The sequence below is a fragment of the Oncorhynchus clarkii genome, chromosome 9, assembly GCF_045791955.1.
Source record: "Oncorhynchus clarkii lewisi isolate Uvic-CL-2024 chromosome 9, UVic_Ocla_1.0, whole genome shotgun sequence".
Lineage (NCBI taxonomy): Eukaryota > Metazoa > Chordata > Actinopteri > Salmoniformes > Salmonidae > Oncorhynchus > Oncorhynchus clarkii.
This window is the reverse complement of record NC_092155.1, coordinates 74953269-74973803: the sequence shown is the minus strand read 5'-3', so window position 1 is coordinate 74973803 and position 20535 is coordinate 74953269. Positions and strand designations below refer to the sequence as shown.

The following is a 20535-nucleotide window of genomic DNA, read 5'->3' as shown; positions in this document are numbered from 1 at the left end:
TTAGCAGATTCCCCACGCTGGGAGCTAGTTAGCAGATTCCCCACGCTGTGAGCTAGCTAGCAAGGTAGTCGATTCTCCACGCTCTGAGCCAGTCAGCAAGGTAGCCGATTCTCCACGCTGTGAGCTGGTTAGCAAGGCAGCCGATTCCCCACGCTGTGAGCTGGTTAGCAAGGTAGCCGATTCCCCACGCTGTGAGCTAGTTAGCAAGGTAGCCGATTCCCCACGCTGTGAGCAAGGTAGCTGATTCCTTACGCTGTGAGATAGCTAGCAAGGTAGCCAATTCTCCACGCTGTGAGCTAGTTAGCAAGGTAGCCGATTCCCCACGCTGTGAGCTAGCTAGCAAGGTAGTCGATTCTCCACACTCTGAGCCAGTCAGCAAGGTAGGCGATTCCCAACGCTGTGAGCTAGTTAGCAGATTCCCCACGCTGGGAGCTAGTTAGCAGATTCCCCACACTGTGAGCTAGCTAGCAAGGTAGTCGATTCTCCACGCTCTGAGCCAGTCAGCAAGGTAGCCGATTCTCCACGCTGTGAGCTGGTTAGCAAGGCAGCCGATTCCCCACGCTGTGAGCTGGTTAGCAAGGTAGCCGATTCCCCACGCTGTGAGCTAGTTAGCCAGGTAGCCGATTCTCCAAGCTGTGAGCTGGTTAGCAAGGTAGCCGATTCTCTACAATATGAGCTAGCTAGCAAGGTAGCCGATTCTCCACGCTGTGAGCTAGTTAGCAAGGTAGCCGATTCCCCACGCTGTGAGATAGTTAGCCAGGTAGCCGATTCAGCTACTTTGTAACTCATAACATAACTGCCTATGGACTTGGCACCAGTAACTACTAATTACAAAATCTGTAGTGGAAAACAGAGAGATTAACATTTTCCCTACACGTGTGCTGATTCATTTCTATGGTGACACTGGTTATCTATAAAAGACAAATGTTGGCCAGTATCTCCTAATCATGGACAGAGTTCCCGACAACTGTAAGTACTGGTGCCTCTTAGTAGTTCAACACGTTGTTTGAGGACCTCTGCTGAGGAATGGGATTATTTTCTTGAGTGTGTTCGTCATTTTCACATTTGCATTATATTGTGTTGTATTTAGTCAATTGTGTGCACGCAGGGCTCCCTTGCAAAAGAGAACTTGTTAAAATAGTCAAATAAATACAAAAATAAATCATACAAAATATATTTCTCTCTATTTCCTCTCTTGTGTGGTGTTTTCAGAGAGCCCCAAGGCAGATCTGATAGTATTGCAGCAGATTGGATGGATGGGGAGGGTGGGAGGGATGTATGGGGAGGGATGGATGGATGGGGAGGGATGGATGGGGAGGGATGGATGGGGAGGGAGGGATGGACGAGGAGGGATGGATGGACGGGGAGGGATGGATGGACGGGGAGGGAGGGATGGACGGGGACGGAGGGATGGACGGGGACGGAGGGATGGACGGGGACGGAGGGATGGACGGGGACGGAGGGATGGCGAGGGATGGATGAGGAGGGAGGGATGGATGGGGAGGGATGGATGGATGAGGAGGGAGGGATGGATGGGGAGGGATGGATGGGGAGGGAGGGATGGATGAGGAGGGATGGATGGATGGGGAGGGAGGGATGGACGAGGAGGGAGGGATGGATGGATGGGGAGGGAGGGATGGGTGGGGAGGGATGGATGAGGAGGGAGGGATGGGGATGGATGAGGAAGGAGGGATGGGGATGGATGAGGAGGGAGGGAGGGATGGATGGGGAGGGAGGGATGGGTGGGGAGGGATGGATGGGGATGGATGAGGAGGGAGGGATGGGGATGGATGAGGAGGGAGGGAGGGATGGGGATGGATGAGGAGGGAGGGATGGATGAATGGGGAGGGATGGATGGGGAGGGAGGGATGGATGAGGAGGGATGGATGGGGAGGGAGGGATGGATGGGGAGGGAGGGATGGATGGGGAGGGATGGATGGGGAGAGAGGGATGGATGGGGAGGGAGGGGGAGGGATGGATGGGGAGGGATGGGGAGGGAGGGATGGGGATGGATGAGGAGGGAGGGATGGGGATGGATGAGGAGGGAGGGATGGATGGGGAGGGAGTGAGGGATGGGGAGGGATGGGGATGGATGAGGAGGGAGGGATGGATGGGGAGGGAGGGATGGGGATGGATGAGGAGGGAGGGATGGATGGGGAGGGAGGGATGGGTGGGGAGGGATGGATGGACAAGGAGGGAGGGAGGGATGGATGGATGGGAGGGATGGATGGGAGGGAGGGATGGATGGGGAGGGATGGATGGAGAGGGAGGGATGGACAAGGAGGGAGGGAGGCATGGATGGATGGGGAGGGATGGATGGGGAGGGAGGAATGGGTGGACGAGGAGGGAGGGATGGGGATGGATGAGGAGGGAGGGATGGATGGACGGGAGGAAGGGATGGACAGGGAGGGATGGATGGACGGGAGGGATGGAGGGATGGATGGACGGGAGGGATGGATGGACAGGAGGGAGGGAGGGATGGACGGGAGGGAGGGATGGATGGACGGGAGGGAGGGATGGATGGACGGGAGGGAGGGATGGATGGACGGGAGGGAGGGATGGATGGACGGGAGGGAGGGATGGACAGGAGGGAGGGATGGATGGACGGGGAGGGAGGGAGGGATGGATGGGGAGGGAGGGAGGGATGGACGGGAGGGAGGGAGGGATGGACGGGAGGGAGGGATGGACAGGGAGGGAGGGAGGGACGGGAGGGAGAGAGGGAGGGACGGGAGGGAGAGACGGGAGAGAGGGAGGGATGGATGGACAGGGAGCACTTATTGTTTATCAATAAACCTTCGGGGTAAATATAACACACACAAGCCCAAAATAATACATTCTGTCATTTGACTGTTAATGCTGAAGCACAATGTGATGATGACTCAAAGTCACGCAATAATAGCTGCAACATTTAATCTGAACCATGTTTTGAATGTTGGATCATTATTATTATTATTTTACTGCTGCAACCAAAATAAACATGTTCTAAATCTGAAGCCTTATGAAACTTTGTACAGTAACACACACACACACACACACACACACACACACGGATTCAACAGAGCCACGGTCTAAAATATAACCCCAGAGGAGGGAAAAAAAATAAGTGATTTACCGTTTCCTTGTTGGGTAGCAGCTCTTTACGAATCTTGAAGAAGTTCTTGCCGTACTGTCTGAGCCCTTTAATGAACCGCTTCTGAAACAAGAAAACAAGAAAGATGAGAAAGACCAACCATTAGCTGCCATCCTTACAGATCAGAATCAGCAACACTGATAACTGTACAGTCAAAGAAAATGCAACTAGCCACACTGGTTCCAGGCCACAACAAAACATTGTTTTTCTTTCGTTAGTTCTGTGGTTGGTTTGAGAGTTTGATGGTAATCTGTAAAAACCTCGGTAGCCTCTGTTTGAGCGGCGCGCAGCGACAGAGCACAGCTACAGAGTTACAGAGCACAGCTACAGAGTTACAGAGCACAGCTAGAGTTACAGAGCACAGCTACAGCGCTACAGAGCACAGCGACAGAGTTACAGAGCTACAGAGTTACAGAGCTACAGAGCACAGCTATAGAGTTACAGAGCACAGCTATAGAGTTACAGAGCACAGCTATAGAGTTACAGAGCACAGCGACAGAGCTACAGAGCACAGCGACAGAGCTACAGAGCACAGCGACAGAGTTACATAGCACAGCGATACAGCTACAGAGCACAGCTACAGAGCACAGCTACAGAGCTACAGAGCACAGCGCACAGCTACAGAGCTACAGAGCACAGCTACAGAGCACAGCGACAGAGCTATAGAGCACAGCTATAGAGTTACAGAGCACAGCGACAGAGCTACAGAGCACAGCTACAGAACATAGCTACAGAGCACAGCAACAGAGCTATAGAGCACAGCTATAGAGTTACAGAGCACAGTTACAGAGCTACAGAACAGAGCTACAGAGCTACAGAGCACAGCGACAGAGCTACAGAGCACAGCGACAGAGTTACAGAGCACAGCTACAGAGCTACAGAGCACAGCTACAGAACAGAGCTACAGAGCACAACGACAGAGCTACAGAGCACAGCGACAGAGCTACAGAGCACAGCGACAGAGCTACAGAGCACAGCGCTACAGAGCACAGCGCTACAGAGCACAGCGACAGAGCTACAGAGCACAGCGACAGAGCTACAGAGCACAGCTACAGAGCACAGCGACAGAGCTACAGAGCACAGCGACAGAGCTACAGAGCACAGCGCTACAGAGCACAGCGACAGAGCACAGCTACAGCGCTACAGAGCACAGCTACAGAGCACAGCTACATAGCTACAGAGCACAGCTACAGAGCTACAGAGCACAGCTACAGAGCTACAGAGCACAGCTACAGAGCTCCAGAGCACAGCTACAGAGCACAGCTACAGAGCACAGCTACAGAGCACAGCTACAGAGCTACGGAGCACAGCTACAGAGCACAGCTACAGAGTTACAGAGCACAGCTACAAGAGCTACAGAGCACAGCTACAGAGCACAGCTACAGAGCACAGCTACGGAGCACAGATACAAGAGCTACAGAGCACAGCTGTGTCAGGACACAATACAGAGGAAATGACTAACTCAAGCAGACACAGAAACAGATCATACTTATGCCGTTTCATGTGGGTTGAAAAGAGCAGCTACGGTAATCTATTGTTACATAAATCACATAGGAAATATCAGATTCAGGGAGAATAACATGAGTCTTACAGAGCAAAATTTCAAAGCCCCCAAAAAAACCTCAACTTTAATAACTTCTGTATAATGGCAAAGCATTTCCTTACACTGTGTGTTTACCGCCACCGATTCACTCATAAATACACAGACCGTTTTTCTCTGAAGAAAATACAGCACTTAAAATAATAATGCACTTGCACAGTCAGAGCAAATAAAGAACATGGGAAAAAATAATAATTTTTAAAAAAATCTGCAGTGACAGGATGGAGGAAAATGACATGTTTCTCCACTTCACAACAACCACCATTTTAGATTTTTTTTTACATAAAAACTAAAAATGAGAAACATGGAATCTCAACATCTCACAACAACAAAACCAGTAAGAAAAAAAGAATAGAACATTAACTAGGTTAAAAAGACAAACCTAAATGTACTTTAGTATTTCTTCTCCTTTAAGAGATGCGAGCCATGAAAAGCAGAGGGAGGGAGGCTGAAAACATTCACAGCAAGCGAAGCAGACTACCAACACATTTAGTTTCAGCTTCCCGAGGCAGGCAAGCCCTGCTCCCCACTCCTGTACCTTTCTCCAGATAATAATCTCAGACTACGTCTCTCTCCAACCAAGTAACTCCAGAGAAAAACAGTGTTCAAGTCCCGGGGAGAACACTCCACAATGCTCTACGGCAAGCCACAGGTAATACAGGAAAAATCAGAGGGGGCAAATCCACAAGGTCTCTGAAGGAACAAATGGGCTTCTTTTTTTACAAGCAAGAAATAGCTTGTCACTCTGTGCTCTCCCACTACAAAGGGGACAGCTTTACATGTGATCTTTCTGCAAGAGAGCCTCTGGTCGGCAGCAGCCTTGAAAACCTGGAGCGGCACAGGAGCCCAGTGGAGTGGAGCCCTAGAGAGCCTCTGGTCGGCAGCAGGCTGGAAAACCTGGAGCGGCACATGAGCCCAGTGGAGTGGAGCCCTAGAGAGCCTCTGGTCGGCAGCAGGCTGGAAAACCTGGAGCGGCACAGGAGCCCAGTGGTGTGGAGCCCTAGAGAGCCCCTGGTCGGCAGCAGCCTGGAAAACCTGGATCGATTTCTACTCTGGCACGCCCCGGGTTTCTACTCTGGCAGCATCTACTCAGCTCCCTCTAGCCTGATGTGATGCGAGGACTGCTAAAGCTGGCTTCATGGGTTTTCTAGCCTTCACAGTCCATGTATCTACACTGACCTGGTCCAAATCACAACCTTCCCTGTTTTCATTACAACCCTCAAAGCCACTGCCTTCTGCCTGCCATTAAGAGGAAGCTACAGCATCTCAGGGGCTTGGAGTGAACACACACACACACACACACACACACACACACACACACACACACACACACAGGGAGGAGAGAGGGAGCAAGAGGGAGGAAGGGAGGAACAATGTGTGTAAAGCAAGGTGTTGGCAACAGTAAAAGGAGACAAGTGAGAGGTAAAAGCAGGCGTGGACTTCCTGTGAGTCCTGTATGTGTTTGATACCAGGCCGTTTTCATGTAGCCAGCGTTATGTAACCACAGATTGTTTACACACTCGGGTCTGCTCTGGTCAGGGAAACAAGAAGAATTTCACAGACGTAGCTAACAGGTTATTTCCCCCCCCAACACAGGAAGTCAACAGTTGCAAAATAAAAACTGGACAATCTGTGGCCATTATTACACAAAAAAAGAAGAAGTCTATTGCAATAAGTAAAAGACAACAACTTATAATTAACATTTTTGCAGAAGCTGCAGTGATGAACTACATTAGCCCTGACTTCGGATCGTGTGGTTGAACACAAGCAACAACACACCAAACAAGTCCCTTCATGAACATATAGTAACAGAATTCTAGAGGTGGCAAGTCCCTTCATGAACATATAGTAACAGAATTCTAGAGGTGGCAAGTCCCTTCATGAACATTTAGTAACAGAATTCTAGATGTGGCAAGTCCCTTCATGAACATATAGTAACAGAATTCTAGAGGTGGCAAGTCCCTTCATGAACATATAGAAACAGAATTCTAGATGTGGCAAATCCCTTCATGAACATATAGTAACATAATTCTAGATGTGGCAAGTCCCTTCATGAACATATAGAAACAGAATTCTAGATGTGGCAAATCCCTTCATGAACATATAGAAACAGAATTCTAGATGTGGCAAATCCCTTCATGAACATATAGTAACAGAATTCTAGATGTGGCAAGTCCCTTCATGAACATATAGAAACAGAATTCTAGATGTGGCAAATCCCTTCATGAACATATAGAAACAGAATTCTAGATGTGGCAAGTCCCTTCATGAACATATAGTAACAGAATTCTAGATGTGGCAAATCCCTTCATGAACATATAGTAACAGAATTCTAGATGTGGCAAGTCCCTTCATGAACATGTAGTAACAGAATTCTAGATGTGGCAAATCCCTTCATGAACATATAGAAACAGAATTCTAGATGTGGCAAGTCCCTTCATGAACATATAGTAACAGAATTCTAGATGTGGCAAGTCCCTTCATGAACATATAGTAACAGAATTCTAGATGTGGCAAGTCCCTTCATGAACATATAGAAACAGAATTCTAGATGTGGCAAGTCCCTTCATGAACATATAGAAACAGAATTCTAGATGTGGCAAGTCCCTTCATGAACATATAGAAACAGAATTCTAGATGTGGCAAGTCCCTTCATGAACATATAGTAACAGAATTCTAGATGTGGCAAGTCCCTTCATGAACATATAGAAACAGAATTCTAGATGTGGCAAATCCCTTCTCGACTGAAGCGGTTACCTACTCTACCAGAGGCCTTGTCTGAGGACATCTGAACGCTCCGTTGAACACTGTGTGATAACCGGACACTGTAATCATCTGGAGATCAGTGGTTACAACCTGCGGTCGACGGGGATGCTGCATGTGGTTATTTCATTCATTTCTTTTAAAGTATTTGTTCTTCCTGAAAACAGCAGCTGGGAGTATTAATGGTATTATAGGCAATGTTATATTACTTTTATAATACTCTTTAATATACTAGAGTCACTGCTAAAATTGACTAGATTTGATCACCGAGATATGTTATGTTACACGAGTCTGTTAATGGTTGTCCTCAAGAGCTTTAGACAGTGATGTGGTGATCTCCGGAATGGAAAAGGCTGGGAAACACTACTGTAGAGGACACTCTATCAGACTAAAACATCATAACACAAGTTTGAAATGTAGTAAATTAAATGACAAGCTCTGGGCTGTAGACAACCTTTTCAGTTGATGGCACCAGCACATAATTTGGTCATATAGAACCAGGCTGATAATGACCACATAATGTAGCCGTATTCCATACAGAACCAGGCTGATAATGACCACATAATGTAGCCGTATTCCATACAGAATCAGGCTGATAATGACCTCATAATGTAGCCGTATTCCATACAGAACCAGGCTGATAATGACCTCATAATGTAGCCGTATTCCATACAGAACCAGGCTGATAATGACCTCATAATGTAGCCGTATTCCATACAGAACCAGGCTGATAATGACCACATAATGTAGCCAGCCGTATTCCATACAGAACCAGGCTGATAATGACCTCATAATGTAGCCGTATTCCATACAGAACCAGGCTGATAATGACCACATAATGTAGCCAGCCGTATTCCATACAGAACCAGGCTGATAATGACCACATAATGTAGCCAGACGTATTCCATACAGAGCCAGGCTGATAATGACCTCATAATGTAGCCGTATTCCATACAGAACCAGGCTGATAATGACCACATAATGTAGCCGTATTCCATACAGAACCAGGCTGATAATGACCTCATAATGTAGCCGTATTCCATACAGAACCAGGCTGATAATGACCTCATAATGTAGCCAGACGTATTCCATACAGAACCAGGCTGATAGTGACCTCATAATGTAGCCAGCCGTATTCCATACAGAACCAGGCTGATAGTGACCACATAATGTAGCCAGACGTATTCCATACAGAACCAGGCTGATAGTGACCACATAATGTAGCCAGCCGTATTCCATACAGAACCAGGCTGATAGTGACCACATAATGTAGCCAGACGTATTCCATACAGAACCAGGCTGATAATGACCACATAATGTAGCCGTATTCCATACAGAACCAGGCTGATAGTGACCACATAATGTAGCCAGACGTATTCCATACAGAACCAGGCTGATAATGACCTCATAATGTAGCCATATTCCATACAGAACCAGGCTGATAATGACCAAATAATGTAGCCAGCCGTATTCCATACAGAACCAGGCTGATAGTGACCACATAATGTAGCCAGCCGTATTCCATACAGAACCAGGCTGATAGTGACCACATAATGTAGCCAGACGTATTCCATACAGAACCAGGCTGATAATGACCTCATAATGTAGCCGTATTCCATACAGAACCAGGCTGATAGTGACCACATAATGTAGCCAGACGTATTCCATACAGAACCAGGCTGATAATGACCACATAATGTAGCCAGACGTATTCCATACAGAACCAGGCTGATAGTGACCACATAATGTAGCCAGACGTATTCCATACAGAACCAGGCTGATAATGACCTCATAATGTAGCCGTATTCCATACAGAACCAGGCTGATAATGACCACATAATGTAGCCAGCCGTATTCCATACAGAACCAGGCTGATAATGACCTCATAATGTAGCCGTATTCCATACAGAACCAGGCTGATAATGACCACATAATGTAGCCAGCCGTATTCCATACAGAACCAGGCTGATAATGACCACATAATGTAGCCAGACGTATTCCATACAGAGCCAGGCTGATAATGACCTCATAATGTAGCCGTATTCCATACAGAACCAGGCTGATAATGACCACATAATGTAGCCGTATTCCATACAGAACCAGGCTGATAATGACCTCATAATGTAGCCGTATTCCATACAGAACCAGGCTGATAATGACCTCATAATGTAGCCAGACGTATTCCATACAGAACCAGGCTGATAGTGACCTCATAATGTAGCCAGCCGTATTCCATACAGAACCAGGCTGATAGTGACCACATAATGTAGCCAGACGTATTCCATACAGAACCAGGCTGATAGTGACCACATAATGTAGCCAGCCGTATTCCATACAGAACCAGGCTGATAGTGACCACATAATGTAGCCAGACGTATTCCATACAGAACCAGGCTGATAATGACCACATAATGTAGCCGTATTCCATACAGAACCAGGCTGATAGTGACCACATAATGTAGCCAGACGTATTCCATACAGAACCAGGCTGATAATGACCTCATAATGTAGCCATATTCCATACAGAACCAGGCTGATAATGACCAAATAATGTAGCCAGCCGTATTCCATACAGAACCAGGCTGATAGTGACCACATAATGTAGCCAGCCGTATTCCATACAGAACCAGGCTGATAGTGACCACATAATGTAGCCAGACGTATTCCATACAGAACCAGGCTGATATTGACCACATAATGTAGCCAGACGTATTCCATACAGAACCAGGCTGATAATGACCACATAATGTAGCCGTATTCCATACAGAACCAGGCTGATAGTGACCACATAATGTAGCCAGACGTATTCCATACAGAACCAGGCTGATAATGACCTCATAATGTAGCCGTATTCCATACAGAACCAGGCTGATAGTGACCACATAATGTAGCCAGACGTATTCCATACAGAACCAGGCTGATAATGACCACATAATGTAGCCAGACGTATTCCATTCAGAACCAGGCTGATAGTGACCACATAATGTAGCCAGACGTATTCCATACAGAACCAGGCTGATAATGACCTCATAATGTAGCCAGACGTATTCCATACAGAACCAGGCTGATAGTGACCTCATAATGTAGCCAGACGTATTCCATACAGAACCAGGCTGATAGTGACCACATAATGTAGCCAGCCGTATTCCATACAGAACCAGGCTGATAGTGACCACATAATGTAGCCAGCCGTATTCCATACAGAACCAGGCTGATAATGACCACATAATGTAGCCAGCCGTATTCCATACAGAACCAGGCTGATAGTGACCACATAATGTAGCCAGCCGTATTCCATACAGAACCAGACTGATAGTGACCACATAATGTAGCCAGCTGTATTCCATACAGAACCAAGCTGATAGTGACCACATAATGTAGCCAGCCGTATTCCATACAGAACCAGGCTGATAATGACCTCATAATGTAGCCGTATTCCATACAGAACCAGGCTGATAATGACCACATAATGTAGCCAGACGTATTCCATACAGAACCAGGCTGATAGTGACCACATAATGTAGCCAGACGTATTCCATACAGAACCAGGCTGATAATGACCATCCTGTAAATTAGCATGGCCTTGTGTTCTTACATTGATTTGGATAGATTCACTCAGGGTTCAACGTTAACTTTTTTTCTCTCTCTGGCAGTTAATAAATGCATGTTTTCTCTCTATACTCAGCTAGTAATAGGCTTCATTTGGCTATTAATTAACAATGTATTAAATAGCTGTATGATATAATTTAGCAATGTAAGACATTCATCTATTCTTTAAAATTGCATTGCATGATTATTTTTTACAAGTAGGCTTGTCATTTAAAAAACGATTTTACATCTAATTAAAAAAAAAAGATTAAAAATAGATAATATGTCTACAGTGCGACAGCCAGGATGAAAACAAGTTGTCTTTCTGTAGACTATCAACAGTGTCAAGACAGACAACTAAAACGATAGCCTATGAATGACCAGATGTCTTTCTGTAGACCATCAAACAGTGTCAAGACAGACAACTAAAACGATAGCCTATGAATGATCAGATGTCTTTCTGTAGACCATCAAACAGTGTCAAGACAGACAACTAAAACGATAGCCTATGAATGATCAGATGTCTTTCTGTAGACCATCAAACAGTGTCAAGACAGACAACTAAAACGATAGCCTATGAATGACCAGATTTCTTTTTCGGGACAGCTTTTTTCACCATCCGACAAAGTGGGAAGTCAAAAACACTTAGCTAGATTGCTAACTCTAAATATGATCGTGTTGCTAAATAGATGAATGAATTAGCCTACATGGCTACCAGTACATGTAAATGTCCTAACAAAACCATTCCAGACCTAGGCTTATACAGTCTCCTTGATGTAGGCCAAAGATGTTACGGAGTTACAGTTCATATTCTATGGCCCACCCACTGGGGAGCCAGGCCCAGCCAATTAGAATGAGTATTTCCCCGACAAAACGGCTTTATTACAGACAGAAATTCTCCTGAGCACCTCCCTCTCCACCTTCTCAGACGATCCCGCAGGTGAAGAAGCCAGATGTGGAGGTCCTGGGTTGGCATGTTTACACACGGCCTGCGGTTTTCTGAAGCCGGTTGAATGTACAGCCAAAATCTCTAAAAGAGACATTGGAGGCGGCTTATGGTAGAGAAATGAACACTCAATTCTCTTGCAAACAGCTCTGTTGGACATTTCTGCAGTCAGAATGCCAATTGCACACTCCCTTAAAAGCTTTGTGCATATGGAACATTTCAGGGATCTTTTATTTCATCTCATGAAACATGGGACCAACAACACATGATGTGCTTACATTTCTGTCCGGTAGGACGTGATTATCCTCTCTGTAACTGGAACAGTAGATGCTTTGAAAATAGTCTTTTTCCCGCAATTGTATTTTGAGCAAAGGTCATATGGTTGTGTTTATTAGAATGCACCTCTCTCTCCTCCGTGTCGCAGTGGGTAAAGGGCGTGGCTCTCTCCGTGTCACAGTGGGTAAAGGGCGTGGCTCTCTCCGTGTCACAGTGGGTAAAGGGCGTGGCTCTCTCCGTGTCCCAGTGGGTAGAGGGCGTGGCTCTCTCCGTGTCACAGTGGGTAAAGGGCGTGGCTCTCTCCGTGTCACAGTGGGTAAAGGGCGTAGCTTTCTCCGTGTCACAGTGGGTAAAGGACGCGGCTCTCTCTGTGTCACAGTGGGTAAAGGGCGTGGCTCTCTGTCACAGTGGGTAAAGGGCGTAGCTTTCTCCGTGTCACAGTGGGTAAAGGGCGTGGCTCTCTCCGTGTCACAGTGGGTAAAGGGCGTGGCTCTCTCCGTGTCACAGTGGGTAAAGGGCGTGGCTCTCTCCGTGTCACAGTGGGTAGAAGGCGTGGCTCTCTCCGTGTCACAGTGGGTAGAGGGCGTGGTTCGCTCCGTGTCACAGTGGGTAGAGGGCGTGGCTCGCTCCGTGTCACAGTGGGTAGAGGGTGTGGCTCGCTCCGTGTCACAGTGGGTAAAGGGCGTGGCTCTCTCCGTGTCACAGTGGGTAAAGGGCGTGGCTCTCTCCGTGTCACAGTAGGTAGAGGGCGTGGCTCTCTCCGTGTCACAGTGGGTAGAGGGCGTGGCTCGCTCCGTGTCACAGTGGGTAGAGGGCGTGGCTCGCTCCGTGTCACAGTGGGTAGAGGGTGTGGCTCGCTCCGTGTCACAGTGGGTAAAGGGCGTGGCTCTCTCCGTGTCACAGTGGGTAAAGGGCGTGGCTCTCTCCGTGTAGAAGTGGGAAAAGGGCGCGGTTCTCTCCGTGTCACAGTGGGTAAAGGGCGTGGCTCTCTGTGTCACAGTGGGGAAAGGGCGTGGCTCTCTCCGTGTCACAGTGGGGAGAGGGCGTGGCTCTCCCCGTGTCACAGTGGGGAAAGGGCGTGGCTCTCTCCGTGTCACAGTGGGGAGAGGGCGTGGCTCTCCCCGTGTCACAGTGGGTAAAGGGCGTGGCTCTCTCACACAGCAGCCGACAGCGAAACAGGAACAGGTAGATAGATACTGGTTTATTTTTGGTCAATTGCACATTGTTTGAATAAATAATTTTAAAAAGCTAATTGTGAACCAAAAACTACTGTGACTAGCTAAAAAAAAAAAAAAAAAATCACTGCCACCCAAGCGACCAATAAAACATGTGTCTCACTGCCACGCCAAATGGATGCAAACCCAAATGTTTTGGTGGCAGTTTAGAGCCACGGAGCTGTTTCCTCGGTAGCTGCTAACCTACCACAGACTGACTCCTTATCAGGGTAGATAAAGACAGCCCAATGCTCTGTTATAATGCTGTGTGTAATAACCTGCATCTGGGACGGGGCTGACTGTCCGGCCAGCTAGATGACCGGCATGACGAGTGTGGAGGTGAGGTAGTTGATTAGCCAGCAGATGGAGCCAGCTATAACAGGTGAGAGAGAGGCACATTCCTGTCCTGTGTGTTGGGTCATCCTCATCCTACCTTCACACACAGGAGGGGGGGGGGCATCTCTCTTCCACACTCCTCTCTACTTCCATTCCATGCATGGTTAGTCATTTAACCTTTTGACTTTGACTTCAGTTGAATTGACTAATCAGGGCTTAGATTTCACTATGAAGTCAAGCTAATTGAGATGTTATTATAATAGTGTGTATTAAGCTGTACATATAAAGCCTACTGACCATACTGAGGAAGGAGGAAAGGAGGCTCTACAGTACGACTACAGCACAGTTAGTGTGTGCGATATTCATTTAGCGTGATGTATTTAACAGTGGCCTACTGTAGAAAACATGTGATGAACAGTTCCTAGTAGTTGAGACCTTCAAGTTCCTTTTGTGTCCACATCGCCAACAAACTAACATGGTCCAAACACACCAAGACAGTCGTGAAGAGGGCACGACAAAAACCTCTTCCCCCTCAGGAGACTGAAAAGATTTGGCATGGGTCCTCAGATCCTCAAAAGGTTCTACAGTTGCACCATCGAGAGCATCCTGACTGGTTGCATCACTGCCCTGGTATGGCAACTGCTCGGCCTCCGACCGCAAGGCACTACAGAGGGTAGTGCGAAAGGCCCAGTACATCACTGGGGGGCCAAGCTTCCTGCCATCCAGGACCTCTATACCAAACGGTGTCAGAGGAAGGTCCTAGAAATTGTAAAAGACTCCAGCCACCCAAGTCATATCCTGTTCTCTCTGCTACCGCAAGGTAAGTGGTACCGGAGCCCCAGGTCTAGGTCCAAGAGGCTTCTACCTCCAGGCCATAAGACTCCTGAACAGTTAATCAAATGGCTACCTAAACTATTTACACCCCCCCCCCCCCCCTCTCTACACTGCTGCTACTCTCTGTTAGTATATATGTAAAGTCACTCTGCTACCTACATATTAATTACCTCGACCCTCAATTACCTCGACTAACACGGACTCTGTACCGGTACACCCTGTATATAGCCTCCACATTGACTCTGTACCGGTACCCCCTGTATATAGCCTCCACATTGACTCTGTTCCGGTACCCCCTGTATATAGCCTCCACATTGACTCTGTACCGGTACCCCCTGTATATAGCCTCCACATTGACTCTGTACCAGTACCCCCTGCATATAGACTCCACATTGACTCTGTACCGGTACCACCTGTATATAGCCTCCACATTGACTCTGTACCGGTACCCCCTGTATATAGCCTCCACATTGACTCTGTTCCGGTACCCCCTGTATATAGCCTCCACATTGACTCTGTACCGGTACCCCCTGTATATAGCCTCCACATTGACTCTGTTCCGGTACCCCCTGTATATAGACTCCACATTGACTCTGTACCAGTACTCCCTGTATATAGACTCCACATTGACTCTGTACCAGTACTCCCTGTATATGGCCTCGCTATTGTTATTTTACTGCTGCTATTTAATTACTTGTTACTTTTATTTATTTTAATTTTTTGGTATTTTTCTTAAAACTGCATTGTTGGTTAAGGGCTTGTAAAGTAAGCATTTCACGGTAAGGTCTACACGTTGTATTCGGCGCATGTGACAAATACAATTTGATTTGATGTAATGCATTATTCTGTTAGAAAGCTCAGAATATTCGCTTGTTTTTGTATTTATTATTTAACTATGATTTGTATGTTTTGGATATACAATTGGATATAAATCGCGGCAGTCAGCTTTATAGTTCAACAGCGTTATGCAGCCCGTTATGCCAGTGCTGTACCGTTCCCGCCACAAATTAACAGACAGTCCGATCAGCGAATGAGCATTACGGCGGGACTGCCGAGCAGCCAATTGAAATGTAACCCGATACCCCAGTAATTTGTGTCCAACTGAATTAAAGCAGGGAAGCGGTGCAGTCAGACAGCACTGAGGTGAAGCGATTTGATGAAACATAAGTTGATTTATAAGCGAATTACCTTGATAGAACAAATAAAATTATAACGAAAGTACGATTAACATTTAAGAGGTTAATAAGCAGCATCAGTAAAGAGCTACTCTATCGATGACTAGCAACAATTAACAATTGTCACGAACCTCCCGTCTCTGTTCTGATCCCTAACCCCTACATCCTGTTTCCATTGATCATCCTTGAGATGTTTCTACTACTTGATTGGAGTCCACCTGTGGTAAATTCAATTGATTGGACATGATTTAGAAAAGGGACACACCTGTCTATATAAGGTCTCACAGTTGACAGTGTATGTCAGAGCAAAAAAACAAGCCATGAGGTCTAAGGAATTGTCCGTAGAGATCTGAGACAGGATTGTGTCGAGCCACAGATCTGGGGAAGGGTACCAAGAAATGTCTGCAGCATTGAAGGTCCCCAAGAACACAGTGGCCTCCATCATTCTTAAATGGAAGAAGTTTGGAACCACCAAGACTCTTCCTAGAGCTGGCCGCCCGGCCAAACTGAGCAATCGGGGAAAGAAGGGCATTGGTCAGGGAGGTGACCAACAAACTAATGGTCACTCTGACAGAGCTCCAGAGTTCTTCTGTGGAGATGGGAGAACCTTCCAGAAGGACAACCATCTCTGCAGCACTCCACCAATCAGACCTTTATGATAGAGTGGCCAGACGGAAGCTACTCCTCAGTAAAAGGCACATGACAGTCCACTTGGAGTTTGCCAAAAGTCACTTAAAAGACTCTCAGACCATGAGAAACAAGATTATCTGGTCTGATGAAACCAAGATTGAACTCTTTGGCCTGAATGCCAAGCGTCACGTCTGGAGGAAACCTGGAACCATCCCTACAGTGAAGCAAGGTGGTGGCAGCATCATGCTGTGGGGATGTTTTTCAGCATCAGGGACTGGGAGACTAGTCAGGATCGAGGCAAAGATGACGGAGCAAAGTACAGAGAGATCCTTAATGAAAACCTGCTCCAGAGCGCTCAGGACCTCAGACTGGGGCGAAGGTTCACCTTCCAATAGGATAACGACCATCAGGACACAGCCAAGACAACGCAGGAGTGGCTTCGGGACAAGTCTCTGAATGTCCTCGAGTGGCCCAGCCAGAGCCCGGATCTGAACCCGATCGAACATCTCTGGAGAGACCTGAAAATAGCTGTTCAGCGACGCTCCCCATCCAACCTGACAGAGCTTGAGAGGATCCGCAGAGAAGAATGGGAGAAACTCCCCAAATACAGGTGTGCCAAGCTTGTAGCCTCATACCCAAGAAGACTTGAGGCTGTAATCGTGCTTCAACAAAGCATTGAGTAAAAGGTCTGAATATTTATGTAAATTTATAAAAACCTGTTTCATTATATGGTATTGTGTGTAGATAAGATTTTTTCATTTAAAAAAATAAATAAATCAAGTTTTAGAATAAGGCTGTAACGTTACAAAATGTGGAAAAAGTCAAGGGGTCTGAATACTTTTGCTCAGTTGGTTGAGCTGTTCAGAGACCTATAACTGTACGTACTGCACACAATCCTCTCATCCTCCCTCCCCCCACTCCTTCCTTTCCTTCTCTCTTTCTCCCTCCGTCCCTCCCTCTACATATCGGCTCCAGTTTAAGGCTCAATTTCAGCTGCTGCCAGGGATCTCTTCTCTCTCCCTTTATCTCTCTCCCTCCCTACCTCTCCAGCCCCAGCTAATAAATCATACACCAATCTGCTTTACCGATCTCTCTGCTCTGCCTGTCTCTGCTCCCGCTCTCCCTCCCTCTGCCTGCTCCCTCCCTCCCTCTTCTCTATCTCTGCTCCCTCCCTCTTCTCTGCCTGCTCCCTCCCTCCCTCCCTCTTCTCTATCTCTTGTCCCTCCCTCTTCTCTGCCTGCTCCCTCCCTCTTCTCTGCCTGCTCCCTCCCTCTTCTCTGCCTGCTCCCTCCCTCTTCTCCCTCCCTCCGCCTGCTCGCTCCCTCCCTCCCTGCCTCTTCTCTGCCTACTCCCTCCCTCTTCTCTGCCTACTCCCTCCCTGCCTCTTCTCTGCCTGCTCCCTCCCTCCCTCTTCTCTGCCTGCTCCCTCCCTCTTCTCCCTCTGACGGCTTCCTCCCTCCCTCTTCTCTGCCTGCTCCCTCCCTCCCTCTGACGGCACCCTCCCTTCCTCTTCTCTTCTCTGCCTGTGTTCCCTCCCCCCTCTTCTCTCTCTGCCCCTGCTCCTATAGCTCCAGCCCACTGTTGTTAGGCAACACAGTGGGGGAGGAGGGGCAGAGGAAGAGGGAGGGAGGAAAAAAGGAATGGGGAAGGAGGGTGGATGAAGGCAAGGTACAAAATCACCAGCCACTATGTGTGCTGAAACAACAGACTTCTCTCTGTCAGAGTGTTTCAGAGAGGCTGGCACTTTCCCCCTCTCTCTTTCCTCTCTGCTGTGTCTAATAGTACCTGTTTCTCTCTGCTGTATCTAATAGTACCTGTTTCCTCTCTGCGGTGTCTATTAGTACCTGTTTCTCTCTGCTGTGTCTAATAGTACCTGTTTCCTCTCTGCTGTGTCTAATAGTACCTGTTTCCTCTCTGCGGTGTCTATTAGTACCTGTTTCCTCTCTGCGGTGTCTATTAGTACCTGTTTCTCTCTGCTGTGTCTAATAGTACCTGTTTCCTCTCTGCTGTGTCTAATAGTACCTGTTTCCTCTCTGCTGTGTCTAATAGTACCTGTTTCTCTCTGCTGTGTCTAATAGTACCTGTTTCCTCTCTGCGGTGTCTATTAGTACCTGTTTCCTCTCTGCGGTGTCTATTAGTACCTGTTTCTCTCTGCTGTGTCTAATAGTACCTGTTTCCTCTCTGCTGTGTCTAATAGTACCTGTTTCCTCTCTGCTGTGTCTAATAGTACCTGTTTCTCTCTGCTGTGTCTAATAGTACCTGTTTCCTCTCTGCTGTGTCTAATAGTACCTGTTTCCTCTCTGCTGTGTCTAATAGTACCTGTTTCTCTCTGCTGTGTCTAATAGTACCTGTTTCCTCTCTGCTGTGTCTAATAGTACCTGTTTCTCTCTGCTGTGTGTAAAAGTACCTGTTTCTCTCTGCTGTGTCTAATAGTACCTGTTTCTCTCTGCTGTGTCTAATAGTACCTGTTTCTCTCTGCTGTGTCTAATAGTACCTGTTTCTCTCTGCTGTGTCTAATAGTACCTGTTTCTCTCTGCTGTGTGTAATAGTACTCTACTACAGGATGTTAGAGGTGGTGAAGAGCAAAAAGCTGTAAACGTTGGTGTTGGTACTTCCTGCTCCAGGGCTGATTGTTAGAAGCTGTAAACGTTATTGTAATGTGTTGGTACTTCCTGCTCCAGGGCTGATTGTTAGAAGCTGTAAACGTTATTGTAATGTGTTGGTACTTCCTGCTTCCTGCTCCAGGGCTGATTGTTAGAAGCTGTAAACGTTATTGTAATGTGTTGGTACTTCCTGCTCCAGGGCTGATTGTTAGAAGCTGTAAACGTTATTGTAATGTGTTGGTACTTCCTGCTCCAGGGCTGATTGTTAGAAGCTGTAAACGTTATTGTAATGTGTTGGTACTTCCTGCTCCAGGGCTGATTGTTAGAAGCTGTAAACGTTATTGTAATGTGTTGGTACTTCCTGCTTCCTGCTCCAGGGCTGATCGTTAGAAGCTGTAAACGTTATTGTAATGTGTTGGCACTTCCTGCTCCAGGGCTGATTGTTAGAAGCTGTAAACGTTATTGTAATGTGTTGGTACTTCCTGCTTCCTGCTCCAGGGCTGATCGTTAGAAGCTGTAAACGTTATTGTAATGTGTTGGAACTTCCTGCTCCAGGGCTGATCGTTAGAAGCTGTAAACGTTATTGTAATGTGTTGGTACTTCCTGCTCCAGGGCTGATTGTTAGAAGCTGTAAACGTTATTGTAATGTGTTGGAACTTCCTGCTTCCTGCTCCAGGGCTGATCGTTAGAAGCTGTAAACGTTATTGTAATGTGTTGGCACTTCCTGCTCCAGGGCTGAATGTTAGAAGCTGTAAAACGTGGGCAAGATGTGTCCCAAAATGTCACTCTACTACCTTCGATTAGGGCCCCACAGGGCTCTGGTCAACAGTAGTGCACTTCATAGGGAACAAAGGTGCCATTTGGGATGATTACAGAGATGCATATCATTACGATTATCATTAGGCTACGGCACGCTAACACAGACTTTAATAATTAATCTTGAATGTATTTTAATTTAATTTGATTTACCACAAAAATAGAACATGTGGATGAAGTAGAAAGGTTTAGCTGCGACAGTTTTATCAGTATGAAACGGGGCGGCAGGGTGGCCTAGTGGTTAGAGTGTAGAGGTGGCAGGGTAGCCTAGTGGTTAGAGTGTAGAGGCGGCAGGGTAGCCTAGTGGTTAGAGTGTAGAGGTGGCAGGGTAGCCTAGTGGTTAGAGTGTAGAGGCGGCAGGGTAACCTAGTGGTTAGAGTGTAGAGGTGGCAGGGTGGCCTAGTGGTTAGAGTGTAGAGGCGGCAGGGTAGCCTAGTGGTTAGAGTGTAGAGGCGGCAGGGTGGCCTAGTGGTTAGAGTGTAGAGGCGGCAGGGTAGCCTAGTGGTTAGAGTGTAGAGGTGGCAGGGTAGCCTAGTGGTTAGAGTGTAGAGGTGGCAGGGTAGCCTAGTGGTTAGAGTGTAGAGGTGGCAGGGTAGCCTAGTGGTTAGAGTGTAGAGGCGGCAG

General features: G+C 47.2%; 1 protein-coding gene across 2 annotated transcripts in view; it reads right to left on the bottom strand.

Moving 5' to 3' along the window:
• Window positions 1-20535, bottom strand: part of LOC139416950 (arginine-glutamic acid dipeptide (RE) repeats a) — a 347908-nt gene that overhangs the window by 50960 nt on the left and 276413 nt on the right. For both annotated transcript variants that reach the window (XM_071166149.1, XM_071166150.1), the window contains one exon: window positions 3113-3193. In XM_071166149.1, coding sequence (XP_071022250.1) covers window positions 3113-3193 — 81 coding nt within the window. The remainder of the gene's footprint in view (window positions 1-3112; window positions 3194-20535) is intronic.